The sequence below is a fragment of the Alosa alosa genome, chromosome 8 (genome assembly GCF_017589495.1).
Source record: "Alosa alosa isolate M-15738 ecotype Scorff River chromosome 8, AALO_Geno_1.1, whole genome shotgun sequence".
Lineage (NCBI taxonomy): Eukaryota > Metazoa > Chordata > Actinopteri > Clupeiformes > Clupeidae > Alosa > Alosa alosa.
Window position 1 is genome coordinate 21,135,392 of NC_063196.1, and position 14,011 is coordinate 21,149,402.

A 14,011-nucleotide genomic window follows, 5' to 3' on the forward strand; every position below is an offset into this window, starting at 1 on the left:
ACATTGTGTACCTCCTCCCCCCAGGGAAGGACCGTCCATGAAGCATGATGTAAAGGTAGACTGCTCAGTTCAGTAGAACTATGGGACAGCAGTGCCCAATTTGCTTGAAGCAATTTGCCTTTGCCTCCAGACTTCAGCGCCATCTTCTTATGCACGAAGGGCAGAAGCCGTACTCCTGTGTGCTGTGCTCAAGAGATTTCTGCCAGTCGGCAGATCTGAAGAGGCACTTGGAGACCCATGTAAATCTCGACCCCAATGCAAGAACTGATGAAGAGGTGGATTTATACCCACCACCCACAGCTGCAAGGGATTTGTCTGTCCAGGACAGCCACCTTTTGGAATCCAGTCATGACAACTCCTCGGGTTATTTCAATCTCAGCGAACAACCAGAGATGACTGGCAGCATAACTGACCCCTGGAATTGTTACAGATGGAATGACACAGAGGTTTTCACAGAAAGTGAAAAAATGAAGGAAAAAGTATTCAGTTCTCCTAGGAACCCCAACAAACAACCCAGGCAAGGCACTGTCGCCAGGGGAAGGCCTCATCAGTGTATGGTTTGTTCAAAACATTTTGGTTCTCCATATAAACTGAAGAGACACCAGCTCATCCACACAGGTGAGAGACCCTTTAAGTGCTCTCTCTGTGACAAAGCATTTACACAGCTGTCCCACCTGAAACTTCATTCAAAGTCTCACTGCAGAAGGAATTCTGTGAAACTCCCAGTAGTTGTGTTAGATCACCCGAAGAGTCCAACACAGAGTCGATCAGCTGAGTCATATCCCACCCATTTGCATGGTAAGACTGCTATTAGTAGCCCAACACATGCAGACGTGTCAGAGGTTGCAAAGCCTCCTGGCTTCACACTTGCAGACAGCTCACCTTCAGAAATTTGGGAACAAGCTCTTGCTAAGCCCTCCTATGTGGTAGAATCTCCATGTGAGATTATACAGGTCAGTGAGCAGCATCTTACTTTACAAGTGAAGGCCTCATATGCCTACGATGACATTCCCACACTTGACCAAGCCACAACTGGTAAACTGAGTGACTACAAAGGTCAGAGATCAGATGTATCACCTCCCAAGAAACTTAGCCAAAGCATATCTGAAGTAGAAGTGCACAGTCATTTAGATGATGATCAAATGGTTCCATCTTATGTTTCAAAACCTCATGAGTTATTGGTCACTGGACAAGATGAAAGGTCATCCAAAAAAGGCTCATATGAATGTCAGACTTGTTTCAAGAGTTTTTCGGTTCCTTCCAAGCTGCACAGGCACATGTTGACTCATACTGGACAGAGGCCCTTTTCATGTCATATTTGTGCCAAATCGTTTAGGCAGCTGTGCCACTTGAAGCTTCACTTGCACACCAAAGTTTGCCTTAAGCAACCCAGCAAGTCAGTCAAGAGAAAAGTGAGGAACATCTTTCATAATTACCCTAAAGAAAGTGGATCTTTGACCACTGTGCCCAAAATTGATGCACACAACGATATGAATGATTGCACAACTGCAGCCCAGAACTGCTGTAGTTTGGGTACTTGTGTGCCAAACTTCTTAGCGGTTAACAGGGTCAGAGGAAAACCATCAAATTCAATTGAGCCCATACCCCATCATTCTGTGTACCATAGCCAATATGGGTCAAAACCTTCTGACCAAACGTCAGAGAAGAGTCTCTCCGATTTACCTGAGACTGTCAGTTTAAACTGCAGAATTGTCCACGAATGTCCTGTGTGCTTTAAATACTTTAGTTCCCCATCCAAGCTGAAAAGACACTGCTTGATTCACACAGGCCAAAGACCCTTCCAGTGTTCCATGTGTCAGAGAGCTTTTAGGCAGCTTGTCCATTTGAAGGTCCACTACAGGGTTCATGAGAGATCAGGAAGGAAGACGCCCTATTTGCAAAGGCAAGGGTTTAAAAACCACCACAGTCGAGCATCAACCCCTCAACAGAAAGCCTTCAACGTGCAACCAGTGTGGTTGGAAATTCAGACATCAAACTCACCTTACTGTTCACCTTCAAAGCCACAAGAGCTTAGTTGGAACTACACCTGTCAGTACCCTGATAAAAACATCTAAACACCAAAATCAAATGTCTTCAGAAGTACAGAAAACTAATGAACCTACTAAAGAATGTATCTCTGGTCAGAGTGTGTGTATTGGAAGAAAAAATCTAGATAATATCCCATGCAAAACTCAGCGTGACTCCTTGACCAGTGATATCAGAACACACAAACAAAGTCCATACTGTTGCTCTGTATGTTTCAAATGCTTTGATTGTCCATCAAGACTGCACAGACATTCCTTATGTCATTCGGGACTGAGGCCATTCAAGTGCCTGTTGTGCTCCAAAGACTTTAGACAGAGGGCCCACTTGAAGGTACATAGGTGCCAGAGCAAGGAAGAAACACGATGGTCAAATGGTCAAAGTCAGTCTGCCAAGTACTGTTACCCAGCAAAAGGAGATAATGTCAAACCTGTTAATGTAATCCCAATGGAAGGATCCTCCAATAGAGATCAAGTGGACCTTAATGCTTCCTTGGATTTTGTTAGGGGAAAAAGGTACCCTCCAGTCATACTAGAACCCACATATGTTCAGCAGAAGACTACAGTAAAACCTACAAAACAGCAAAAAGGACATCCTTGTACAATATGCAAGAGGCACTTCAGTGTTCCCTCCAAACTTGCTAGACACTTATTAATTCATATGGGCGTAAAGCCGTTCACATGTCAAGTTTGTGGCAGGTCGTTTAGACAGTCATGTCATCTGCAGACTCACCTGAATGTTCACAGGAAGAGGAAGTTCGTTGGAACTCTGAGTAGTGGAGAGAATGGTAGGCAAGATGCGGCTTCCAAACCAGACCATCAGTTTCAACCTCAAAACAACAGCCTCCTGAAACTAAGCACAGTCACAAAGCAAAACACCATTAAGAGCAGTACACCTCAAAGCCATAGCTTGGAGCGTCGGGTATCTGTAAAGGAAGCAGGAGGTAAAAGTGAGCAATTGTTTCCATCAAAGTATAATCAGAGTTTAGCCAAAAATGGCTGTGATGTTAGATATGTAGAGACGACTTCAGATCAGTGGCATGGAAACACGTCTTCACAATCTCACAGTTTCCATACACATGAGGGAAATGGGGGGCTATTTGTCGACAGAGAAGTTAACTACGCCCCTGAATTTACCCCAATGCACCCGATTCTACATAGAGTACAGAATAGCAATGCTGATGCATATCCTGAAAATCAAATATTTATTGACCCTTCCAATAATACCACTGAACCGTATAAGCATACTCCATTCAGAAGTGAACGAGCATCATCGTCAGTGGGAATGCAGATACCTGTTAGGAAAAGAGCAAATCGCTGTTCAATTTGCCTCAAGAAGTTTGACTCTCCGTCCAAACTGGCAAGGCACTTCCTTATCCACATGGGGCTCAAGCCTTATAAATGCCAGGTTTGCTCAAAGTCTTTCAGGCAGCTCTGCCACCTGCAGACTCACAAGAAAGTACATGACAAGAACACTCAGAACTTGGTCTCTGGTAGTGCAGTAAGTCAGCCCGCTAGTGGGGATGTAGAGTCTGCAAGTAACAGTTTTGATGCAGTTCTTCAACAAGGCGATCCAAGCCAGAGTCTGCATTTTCCACAAATTGACACCTCCCGTGACAAGGATCATCATGAAAGTAGCCAGTCACTTATCTCTTTTGTCAATGAACCTGGCCATTCAGAGTTGAACATTTCAGATAATGGTTTTGCTAATGTCAGTGATCACAAGCAAGAAGCTAATTATTTCATGATACAGCCATTGACACAACTCCCGTCAGCTCAAAACAAGGAAGATTTTACTGATTCACAGCAAAACATAGCAAGGGTGTTACCAAGTCAACTGCCTCGACAGAACCATGATCCCCAGGAGATCAGACAAACCACTACTTCCCCTGCTGGCCCCACACATACAGTTGCAAATGCCACACTGGAACATACTGGAAAGGAACAGAAAGCAGAAGAATGCCATAGCGCCAATCAGTTTGAATACTTCATGGAGAAGGTGAAAGTCTCTGGAGATGATGGACTGGATTTGGCAGAGGTCTCTCATACCCCTAGCTCTTATTCTGCTCTGGCACACCTCAAAGAGGAGGTTTTTGAGCTGCAGTTTGAAATGGAAGGGGTGGATAGTCGCCTGTCTAAGCCTCCCAACGACTTGCTCATCTGCCCAGGCTGCAGTCGGTGCTTCGCTACAGAGCGGAAGCTCAGCTCCCACAAGTGTGCGTCACGACAGACTGAAGAGCTTGAGAAGCCAAAAAGTGGTTACCAGTGTGCCATCTGCTTCAAGAGTTTTCAGGTGCCATCTAAGCTAAAGAGACATTATGTCATCCATACAGGACACAGGCCCTTTCAGTGCTCAGTTTGTTCAAAGACCTTCACCCAGTCTACCCATCTAAAGACTCACCTTCACACTCACAAGTAGGAAAAGGAGTCAAAGAGTGTTAAAGCACTCAGAAATGTACTCTTGTATAACACCTTAAAGTAAAAATGTTATATCCAGGTTCATTATGTTTCTGATGAAAATATATTGTGGTTACCACATTTGTAAATAGTTGGCCCTATGTGAGTGTTTATAGGAAAGAAAATGTAGTTGTTGATATTAAAAATAATCCTTGCACTATTTATGACATTCTGCTTGATATGCAAGCAGTAGTTTTGAGTTTTACATTTATGACAGTATGTTCTCTCAACCTTGATATTTATTTTGATTCACCTTTGTATGTGTACATATTTCCATAAAAAATATTTACTGTAATAAACATGTGAATGAATGTATCTGTTGTATATATTTAGGATAGATATAGTCTAACTGTTGCACTTTTCATTGCTGGACTTATTTGAGACTAGGAATTGTGACCTGGAAATCATGGTAACCTAGACTAAATTAAGGTTTACATGAGAAAAGTATTGCTATTGCCTGGAAAATGCTCTTACTCACCAAACTTATGTAAGGCAAACAGTCATATAGATAGTGCACTGATGCACATACATAGGCTTAGGGTAGTGAACTATAATCTGTTATCCCATATTATTCCAATCATATCCACTAGGTGGAGACCTATTACAAGCTCAAATGACCAGTTCCATTTGCTCAAAAGTGTTGAGAGTTCACAGAGGGTTGGCTCAAATGACTTTGTTTAATTAGAATGTCTATCATGATATTCTGTGGTTCATAAAAGATAAATTGGTAAAGCAGAATGCAAAATTCAAATATTGGTCTTTCAGTTAAATATAGCAAACAAATGTAACTATGCAATGCAATGCATAAAATTGTCCTCTTGTCAGGAAAAAATGTAAATGTGTAAATTTCTAAGCATCGGATCATGGTTTGCTTTTGAGCGTAGAAATCTCTGTAGCTCTCTGTAGCTGCCCTGTAATGCTGTTAATAAGCTGTTCAACAGGAAACAGATCCTCTTACACAAAGCCCATCCTCTGAGATCTGAGAGGATGTTACAGTTAGGTATGTAGCTCCTCATTTCATTAGTGCAGTATATGTGAGCCTGTCAACATTTTACATGACAAGAGGAAAAATACTTAGTGGGGTGGTGCTAGTGGTGGTGGTGCTGGGGAATTCTGTAGACCTCCCATAATGATGACAGTCAGAACAGTGAAAGGATAGTGAAAATTATTCTTGTCAATTTCCTTCATCTGGATTGTTAGTTTCAGGTGTTTTAGTCATTCTCGAAAGTTAGAAAACAGTTTTGTTTTAACAACAAAATCTTCAATATCTTCAACCTTATAGCATTAAAACAAAATAATTCCTCATAAATTTGAAAAACAAAGTAGAAAAACAAAAACAAAGCATTTTCTATATTACTATAGGCATATGCAATATGTTTACAAGAGAACTACTCACCAGTGATTAATAATACAGATAGATTGATGCCTTCTCATGAAAATAATGTGTTAAATAGTATATAAATAGTGTTGCTTTAACATAAATCAAAGAAATATGCTGCAAGTCTATTTTTGAGCAAGAAAAAAAAATGACAATGGAGTACAAATGCATCACTGATAAGCGCCTGGCAACTGAATAGAAAGTAAATATCTCGTAACACTCGTGTCAGCGAGCGGTCGTATCATGTGAGGTACGCACAATGCAATGGAAGGCAGGTTTATTTATATTGTACATATATTCCATTCCATAATTCAATGGAATGGGCAATTCAAGTGTGGAAAGAGAAGCACAATCCGTCTATTCTGTTTCGGCGTAAATCCCCCCCCATCCCAGGCTGTGGGTTTTGGCTCGGCGCTGAAGGTTTCCTTGTGTCCACTATCGCTCTCACTGCCGGCTGCCATCATGCCACGGGACCTGGGGAAGGATTGAGCTGAGGATTAATTTTGGTTATTGTGGCAATCTAAATTAAAATCTCCCTAAATTAAATGTTTTCCGTCTTTAGTCAAGGCCACTAGAAATCGCAATCACTGTAATGGGACAGTTAAAATGTGTGTGTCTGCTGTGTGAGTGTGTGTGTGAGAGAGAGAGAGAGTAAGTGAGTGTGTGTGTGTGAGAGAGAGAGTGAGTAAGTGTGTGTGTGTGTGTGTGTGTGTGTGTGTGTGAGAGAGAGAGAGAGAGAGAGAGAGAGTAAGTGAGTAAATGAGTGTGTGTGTGTGAGAGAGAGAGAGAGAGAGTGAGTGTGTGTGTGTGTGTGAGAGAGAGAGTAAGTGAGTGTGTGTGTGTGAGAGAGAGAGAGAGAGAGAGTAAGTGAGTGAGTGTGTGTGTGTGTGTGTGAGAGAGAGAGAGTAAGTGAGTGTGAGTGTGTGTGTGTGTGTGTGCAGTGCACCTGGGGCCCATGTTTCTGCAAGTCTCAAATTGCATTTCACTCATGATCAAATGACATCTTGTCCTCTGTGGTTCTGACAGATTGAGCGCAAACGAGTAGCACTACATTTCTCCACACTATAAACAACGAGGCTGGTGGCTGTGAGGCAATGTGAATGACACACTCCCTTTGATGTGTTTCTGCTCAGCAGTAGGCTACAGTTCTACTGCGCCATCAGCAAATACACAAGCAGAACACATCTGACGTCTGGACCATTGTACTAGTGTGATACGTAAGACAAGACAATGTCATGGTTCTGTCATCACAAATCAAATGACCAGATGGTTTCACTAATGTTACCAGCTAGTCATTACATCTAGAATGCTGCTAATTCTGCACTACAGGAGTGACTAAAGCGTGATTAAATATCAAATTAGAGGAATTAATGTGATAACTATGGAATGGCAAGCAGTGGATGATGGAAATGCAATGTGTCATCATTGGGCAATTCCATCTAACCATGTTCCAAACTGTTAATCATCATGGCAGTCAATGTCTGAAGATAGAACAATGTTGTACATGCCGTCATCAAAATGTGTCATGGTTGTGGTCAATGTGTTAAATGACATGTTTAGCCTGTTGATCATGCTAGCCAACAGTCTTTGCATCAAACATTATGAGTCATCATGATAGCAATGGACAATAATAGCATGACACTGTTGCCTCTCTGGAACTCATGGTCATATGTCATAAATGTTTACTACAAGGCATGACATATCACAAAATGTGTAAGTGGTTATTGAGGTCTTATGAACTGCTGAAAAAGAGTTCTCCTTTTTTGATAGTTCTCTCTGGGTTCTCTCAGGTTCTCTCAGGGTACAGATTCTGATGAAGACCATAATAAAAATGGAAAGGGAGAAAACTTAGTGCAAGAACTCAGCAGTTTATTTAAGTCTTCTTGTCCTGCACCTGGGATGTGCACACACATTTCATTGTGGTAGCTAAGGTTTCTCAACATTTACTTTCCTGTTATTGAGACGTCATCACTGAAACTGCTGCAGGGAGTGGGAACAATTTGGCCCTGGCAACGTCAGGCTATTCGTAGAGACCAGGCTAAGTAATACTAATTTGGCATCACAGTGTGTGTGGAGTTATTTGCTTTGTGTAGGGAGTCCACTATAAACACCATGCAACTATTAGAGGTTAAGATGACACCTCACCCCACATGTCACAATTCATAAGACTGCAATAGCCATGCCATGGTGGCAATAGGAAACTTAACTACCTTAACCTTACTGGTTATGTGCATGTCATCTAGGTTTTGAAGTGAAGATAATCATAATCCAATGTATTGTACTCAGTGTTGCAGTCTAGTTAGCTGTAGTGGACATACTGTAATGTACTCTAGTTAGCTGTAGTGGGTATACTGTGATGTAGTCTTGTTAGCTGTAGTGGGTATACTGTGATCAACCCCAAATGTTAATACATATCCTTGCCTATTTTAAGTGGGTATACTGAGATGGTGATGCTTTTTGAGTGGATATACTGCATAATCCTGCGTATCACGTAGACTACACCATTGGTTGTACTTCAAAAGTAATCAAAAGTGTATGTTAGGTCACCTGCTATATGCTTAGTCTTTCATACACGGTTTAGAAAAAGGGGCAATGGTAACTTGTTGTGCACTGCATTAATGACAACTGTCAAGTAGCTGCTGCACAAAATACTAAAATAAAAAGCTTGAATGAAGGTAGCCTATAGGATTTAGGGGGCTCTATCAGCAGAAATGTACTACTCATGATTATGATAATATTCATGATTGCATTATTTACCCTGTGGACTCTGACATTACTGTTCAGATAGATCCACTTAAGAGGGTGAGGGAGAGGACGCTGGTAGCACTTCCTACCTGCATTGGAACCATTTGACCTCTAATCGGATGGGCTGTTCCAACATTGGTTGGGTCGCAACAGAGAATTTTGAAATAGATGGTAGCAACAGAAGGTTTATCCCACATTGCCATGGCCTTGTGGCCCACTAGGTGGACCAGCCCATCTGGCACAGATCACCGAGCCTGATGGGGTGACTTATTTTTCCCCTTTTTTCCCCCTTATTTCCCTGGCCTTAGTTTCCCAACTTTATTCTGCCTTTGACTCCTTTTCCTTGTTGTATCCATTGGAGCCACCTCTCTTGTGCGTTTTATGGGTCAGTCTCTGATTATAAGACCCGATGTAATCTCTCATACTTCTCTAGAGGATGGAGATACAAGTCTAATCCAATGAGCAACTCTGTTCTCTGGGTACACACACAGATCACTCCTCAGCCAGTGGCCAGCCAGCACTGAGCCCTTGATCGCTTTGGCCTTTTCCCAGAGATCAGCAGTAATCGTTTATCATCACTGCATATGCCTACTGCTGGGTCACATGCCCCATCCTGTAATATTGGTAATAGTGGTCTTAACACAATGTATGTTAATATAAAAAAGTATGTTAATCTGTCTGAGGAACAGCAACTCATGACATTTGTCATTGGTCCGTATACTGTGGCGAAGTTCAATAGAGCCTCTTATAGGACCTTTCACAATTTCTAATGTCTAACTAGCCATTTGCCAGAGGAGCAGAGTTTGAAAGCAGCAATGCATACATATATTTACCCTTTTAATGTCACATCCAGGAACAGGGCATGACTCTCTGGTACAAACTCAAGGCACGCAGCGCATAGAAACATTACATCACTGCTGTGCCTTATGCTGAATTATATCTCTTAACAAGACACTGCTTGTAGCTAGTGCTGCTGCATGAACTAATATTTATCCTCCATGAACTCATTATCTGTAAGCCACCCAGTCAGTTGGAGGCAGTGTGGTATCAGGCACAGCCTTCAAAATGATGACTGGATCAGTGAAGATTCTCCAAGAGATTTTTTTGTCCAGCCAATCGAGTCTTATTGTTGAAACGACATCCCCACTGGTTGGGTGCTTGATCATCTCAAGTGAACGCCTGCCGGCGAGTGAATGTGTTCGACTGCTATTCTCATCTATATATATAGACGTGCGGATCACCTCGTAGGTCCTCCATCCTTTCCGAGACAGCCAATAGCCTCTCTGTGCCAGCCGAGACAGCTCCAAAATAACTTCAGACGGAGTCTGTGGCGGTTGGAGTAGAGTAGGGGAGGGTTTTATGTTTTTATTATGAGCGCCGAAAAAAAATGTCGCTGCGGCTCGGAGGGCGACCAGTTCGAGTTCAGACGGAGGGCAATTCTCAGCGGGTCTCTCTCCACTCTTGTCGCGTGGAACACTGGTAAGGATGTCAGGCCCCCCGTGGGTGCCTAAAATCTTAAAGGTTTATCCCTCTTTTAACACGCGCGGCAGCTCTGCCAAGAGATCAAGGGGCTCTGCTTTGATCGCAGCACATTAAAAATGCACATGACTGAGTTAGTTGAGGCAGCCACATGAGTCTCAAAGTGGAACTTTTCAGATATGAGTTTGCGATGTGCTTCCGTGCATTTAGATTCAATTCTCTGTGTGGACATGGCCAGCAGAAGTGCAATTTCATGTCACAGACCAGTGAAGGGAAGAAGGCTTAGCTGTGAATAGACTGTATCATAGATATGGTGATTGAACATGTTTTTTTTTGTTTGTTTGTCTGTTTGTTTGTTTTTTTTACAAAATGTCCTAATTAATTGCTCAGTACTTTATATTGCACTCCATTCTATATCAGTACTTTTAATGCGAGAACTGTGGCTAAGCTGTGCCAGAGTAAAAACTGATCTGTGCCCTCAGTTATTGCTGGTTTCTGCCAAGAGGAAGTCAGCTGTGCCCTATTGTGTGCTAGGCCCACCTCTCTTCCTGTGTGACCTTGTCTAGCTACCTAGGCCCTGGCCCCTAACTCCACATCCACCCACCCCACCCTCCACACATGCTCTCCTCCGGATGAGGTTTCACCAGCAGGCATTCCGCCTGTCAAGACGCCTCTGAGTCCCTATCAACACAACTCTACCCCCAACTACACACACACGCACACACACACACAAACCCCTAATCGCCAGCAGGCCCCCCCCCCTACCCCCTTCCATGACTCACCTCCCACCTCCCTGTTTGTGTTGGAGGTATTAATAGAAGGCTAAGTGTCCACTGATGACCAAGAGAGACCTGATCCTTACAATGGAGTTCAGAATGGGAGGCATCTCGAAGAGGAGGGACGAGCCAAGATATTTTGGACTGACCCGAGCCAAGGGCTTCTGTGGGCTCTACGGCGGCTCTCTGGTTTCAAGGCTGACAGGCGTATCTCAGAGAGCGCCACTGAATACACCACACTGGATGGATTGTCCCAGTGTGACGTAGCACACTGAGTCTGCCTGAGGACCATAGTGGGTCAGGAATGTTGAATAGGTGGGTGTCCCCTGGCCATGGACCTTACACCAACATGGTCACTGTCTTATCTAACAATTATTAGGCAATTAAATCAATAGATTATTTAGACAAAAAGTTATGTTTATTTTAATTGGTTATGTTAATTGTTAATTGATTTAAATTCTCAAATTATACATGGCCAAGATCCATACAGTACATGTGAATAAGCTAAAATGATGTTGGTCACATCTTACTTCTGAAATGTACAGAAACATCAAGGCCAGTTATTCACTGAACTTGTTGGCACAAATCCAAACTGTCAACCACCTTTGGATCTATCAAATTAAATGTGTGTGTGTGTGTGTGTGTGTGTGTGTGTGTGTGTGTGTGTGTGTGTGTGTGTGTGTGTGTGTGTTAAACTCACATTCTCGTGCCCCACCCTTTGTTTCTTGTGGGTATCTCCTCACTCACTCCTATTTGGGAAAGGGCCAGCACTTTGTGGTCTTGCAGTCTTACCAAACTAGGCTCCTCTCCCAGAGACCGCCTTATGCCTTGTGAATGGCACCCTCACATCAGAGGAGCGAACAGGGGTGGAGACAGGGTGGTGCCAGTGTGTGTGTGCACAAGTGTGTGCATGTGTGTGTCATAAGTGTGTCTGGCTGTGTGTATCAGTGTGTGTCAGTGTGTGTGTGTGTGATGTGTGTGTGTGTGTGTGTGTGTGTGTGTGTGTGTGTGTGTGTGTGTGAATGTGATGTACCTGTCAGCTGCCTATTTCTCTGTCTCTGTCACTCGTTCCGACACCCCAGCAGCTGTTGCACCCCTGCCTTACACAGCCCTCCCCCAGTCCCCAAACAACAGACGCACACTGGTACCCCACCACCACCACCATGCACCATGCACCAGGGGTTACAGAAACAGGTCCCAACAACTTTAACTCCCCACTCCTGTTCAAGCAGGAGAAAATAACTAAATAGCTCACCATTGAACGCAGTGCAACTAGACCACACACAGACATGCACGCACACATTCATTTTTACACACACACACACACACACACACACACACACACACACACAACAAACATACACTGACATATGTTTGCATACCAAAGACTAGTGAGCCCATATCAAGACAAATAATGTTTCATAGTTTCTTGATAAGGGTAACAGGCTTGACATGATCCACAGTTACAGGTATGTGGATTCAGCACATGAGGATGTCCATGTCTGTGTGCCTTAAGATAAATAACTGTGTTGCATAACTGCATGTTACATGTAATGGCATAGCAGCACCAATTGGGAAAAAGTGCAGAAATACCATTGGCACAAAACACATTTTCATCCTTAAATTGACGATTCATTTTAAAGCTACACCACTTCAACACATCATATTAACAATATTTTTACTGTGAGTAGACAAACTAGTCAACACAAGGGTATTCTATATGTTACAGTCAGGATATCAAAAAAAGAAAATACAAATTGAACATCATCATTATAACTAATTAACCACTAGTTTTCCATGTAAGAGATTTTGTCCACTCTATCACATATTCTACAAATATGCTGTAAAAAGTATATGGTATGCAAAAAACAAATATGGTATGCAAATATTTGTTATCCTTCAACAGATGTCAGTTAAACAAACAAAACAAGAAGGTTGAATTGTAAGCCCTTGAGAAACAAAGTGCTTACCCTGATTATGAAGCTATTAGAAAGTTTCATCAAAAGTAGTCAGTCTTAACCTTTGGAAAAGTCTGTCATCTTGGACGTTGAGGATTATGTTTCTCTGCTGTGCAGTAACACATGCTGAGTACACATGTGTCAACACCGAGAGGTCTGTTCAAACAGCTGATGATTCATAATCTCTGCACAGCCTCTGTCCAAAAACCATTTGGTCAAACCATTGATCTGAAGTTTTCTTTTCACAGTGGAACTACATGTGGCGTTTCGTTCAAAATAGCCTCTCTTATACGTAGACTTTACAGATTTGTATCTTAAAGTTTTGATTTAAAATTGTTTATATCCCTGTATGCGTAAATGTGTTTCCACTGTTAAATGTATTTTCTTTGTTTCACTTATGTAAGCACACTAAAACTGAGCCTTGACGGTGAGAGAGAGAGGGGGGGGGGGTGATGACATGCAGTCTCCTCAGTTATTCTGGTGTGAACACCCTGCTCAGAGAGAGAGAGAGAGAGAGAGAGAGATTCACACACTCTCTCTCACACATACACATACACACACACACACACACACACACACACACACACACACACGCACACAGATTCACCTCCCTGCAGACAGATATAAGATGGCCTGGCCCCTACCCAACATTCCACACCACTATGACACACCAGTTCCCTGGCCAGAGGACCAATCAAGATTCCAAGACCGGTAGCTAGAGCCATTTATATATCTCTGATAATGTCTCACTCCTGTAGCCTACACAGGGGCGCAGGAGGCACGGGGGACGTGGGGGATATGTCCCCCGCAGTGCTGAAGAGACAGCCGTCGTCCCCATCACTTTTGATAAGGAAAAAAAGCCTTATAGGTAATGCTAAATAAATAATAACATATAGGATTTTATGCTAACTGTAAAACTCCCCATTAACAGCATCACATCACTAACCACAGCCATCTACAGTACTGTAAGACTGCACAATCTCATATTCACTCTGTTGGATATCTGAAGCCAGTTTGTCTACTAACAATCATAAAATAATCCAGGCTACTTGCTTAGCATAAATCATTTATCATCATCTTTATTTGAGGCAGGCTGGTATTCGAGGCAGGCTTTAGACATGCATTTCGTTTGGAGCGGCATGCATACCCATAGGCTATCAAAAGCATTTTCGGTTT

At 42.7% G+C, this 14,011-nt stretch overlaps 1 protein-coding gene and 2 long non-coding RNA genes across 3 annotated transcripts in view; 1 reads left to right on the forward strand and 2 right to left on the reverse strand.

Annotated features, from left to right (window-relative positions):
- Positions 1 to 2,225, forward strand: part of LOC125299098 (zinc finger protein 728-like) — a 4,121-nt gene extending 1,896 nt beyond the window's left edge. The window contains exon 2 of the mRNA XM_048250206.1: positions 25 to 2,225. Within this exon, the coding sequence (XP_048106163.1) occupies positions 81 to 2,075 (1,995 nt within the window). The 5' untranslated portion in view covers positions 25 to 80 and the 3' untranslated portion in view covers positions 2,076 to 2,225. The remainder of the gene's footprint in view (positions 1 to 24) is intronic.
- LOC125299102 overlaps positions 1 to 2,851 on the reverse strand; it is a 10,518-nt gene extending 7,667 nt beyond the window's left edge. Inside the window, exon 1 of the long non-coding RNA XR_007194322.1 lies at positions 2,776 to 2,851. This is a non-coding gene — a long non-coding RNA (uncharacterized LOC125299102). The remainder of the gene's footprint in view (positions 1 to 2,775) is intronic.
- A 2,306-nt stretch (positions 2,852 to 5,157) lies between these two features.
- On the reverse strand, positions 5,158 to 13,657 carry LOC125299101. The gene is made up of 2 exons (XR_007194321.1): positions 12,848 to 13,657; positions 5,158 to 6,351 (listed from the first exon to the last, which is right to left on the reverse strand). It is a non-coding gene; the product is annotated as an uncharacterized LOC125299101 (long non-coding RNA).
- Positions 13,658 to 14,011: the final 354 nt, after the last annotated feature.